At 58.6% G+C, this 1,750-nt stretch overlaps 1 protein-coding gene across 1 annotated transcript; it reads right to left on the bottom strand.

Annotated features, from left to right (window-relative positions):
• Positions 1-164: 164 nt before the first annotated feature.
• Positions 165-1,637, bottom strand: ABHD14A (abhydrolase domain containing 14A; the record flags this gene model as incomplete). The annotated part of the gene is made up of 3 exons (XM_009995826.1): positions 165-383; positions 922-1,157; positions 1,520-1,637. Coding segments are annotated over 3 exons (573 nt in total), but the record flags the coding sequence as incomplete, so codon positions are not given.
• Positions 1,638-1,750: the final 113 nt, after the last annotated feature.

The following is a 1,750-nucleotide window of genomic DNA, read 5'->3' as shown; positions in this document are numbered from 1 at the left end:
TGGGTACAGACACAGAAACCACAGCAGCATCAGTTTATTGGCCTTGTGACAGATGACACCCTCTACTGCCAGCAAGGGAGTCTCAGTTGTCCCCTCCCACCACCCTGGGGTCACCCCAAAAGAGAACAGCACCCTTACACCAGCCACCTGTGCCCCCCAGTCTCTCAGGATGCCCGTGTCCCCGTCCTCTGCTCAGCAGAACTCTTCAGCTGGTACAGAAAGCCCAGAAGGGCCCGGTGGAAGTCCTGCGGCTTGTCCAGGTAGCAGGCATGGCCAGCATCTGGCACCATGGCCACGTGGTGCCTGGGGAGGTGCCGGAGGCTCTGCAGGGCCTGGAGACCCAGCCTTGTGTCACGCTCACCATACAGGATCAGAGTGGGTGTCTTGGTAAGGGGAGAGAGAAAAACAGAGAGGTTGTCAGACTGGGAATTGGCCACCACACTTCTGCTGGGCTATGCCCACCTCCATCCATCACTGCAGGTTGCCCAGAGATGTGGTCGAGGCCCCATCCCTGGAAACATTCAAGGTCAGGCTCGACCACGCTCTGAGCAACCTGATCTAGTCAAAAAGGTCCCTGTGCACTGCAAGGGTAGCTGGACTAGATGACTTTTGAAGGTCCCTTCAAAGCCCATTCTCTTATGTAATGATTCTGTGATTCCAGATGTGTTGCTTAGAGGCAAGGTTTAGTGGTGGACTTGGCAGGGTGCTAGGTTAATGGCTGGACTTGATCTTAAAGGTCTCTTCCAACCAAAACAATTCTACAATTCTATCAAAGCTCAGGGAAGACAGATGCTGGGGGTGAAACAAGTCCCCCTCACTGACCCTAGAACAGGGCCACTCTTCACACCACCCTATAGGTAGCTGGCCCACAAAGCTCTCCAGCACCCAGGGCCCCCCCAGAAGCCCAAGGACCCACCTCACCTGGACCTGCCGGTACTGCTCAGCGGTGTAGTCCTTGGTGCCCACGGGTGCCACGGGCACGAAGCCAGCCAGCTGGTCCTTCCGTGTCAGGAGGAAGGGCAGGGCAAAGCGGCCGCTCATGGAGGGGCTGATGAGAACAGGCCTCTGCATGCCCAGTTCCTGGAGGACATGGTCCAGGAGAGCCACCCGGCCCTGTGCCGTGGCCACCATCTCCGCTGGGGGCGAATCCCCATAGCCTGGCATGGGGCAGAGGGCACAGGGTGGGCATGGGGCAGGGAGGGGATTGTACAGTCTGCAACGGTCTCTTTCCCCAACGATCAGCTGGCCTGGAAAAAAATGGGCACCTGACCAAGCCCCAGCAGTTGTACAGCCACATACCAGCCAGACCAAGCCAACCCCAGCCAAAGGGTTTGGGTGGCTATGGAAGTCAACGCCCCAGGGCAAAGCCAAATCCCAGGCATATTGCCTCCAGGACCACTGCCAGCTGCCTGAAGAGGTCCAGAGTCCTCCCTGAAGAGGTCCAGAGCCCAGCAGGAGCTGAAGTGAGGGACTAGAGCTGCCCAGAGGGATCTACTTAAGTGCAGTGCCACGGTCCTACCAGGCAGATCTATTGCAACCGCACGGTAGCCTTCTCCAGCAAGCAGTGCCAGTGTGCCCAGGGCCTCCCACGTCTTGGAAGTGAACGCCTGGCCATGCAGGAACAGGACATCAGGCCTGTGGTGGGGAAGACAGGCGGGAAGGGTTTCGGGGAAGATGCCACACCAGGAGAACTGCGGCACGAGGAACACTGGAGACCGATCCCCAGGGCCTGTCACCCCCCACCTTCCTC

The sequence above is a fragment of the Chaetura pelagica genome, unplaced genomic scaffold, assembly GCF_000747805.2.
Source record: "Chaetura pelagica isolate M959 unplaced genomic scaffold, ChaPel_1.0 scaffold114, whole genome shotgun sequence".
NCBI classification, from domain to species: domain Eukaryota; kingdom Metazoa; phylum Chordata; class Aves; order Apodiformes; family Apodidae; genus Chaetura; species Chaetura pelagica.
The sequence above is the reverse complement of the archived record's forward strand: the minus strand, read 5'-3'. Positions and strand labels throughout refer to the sequence as shown.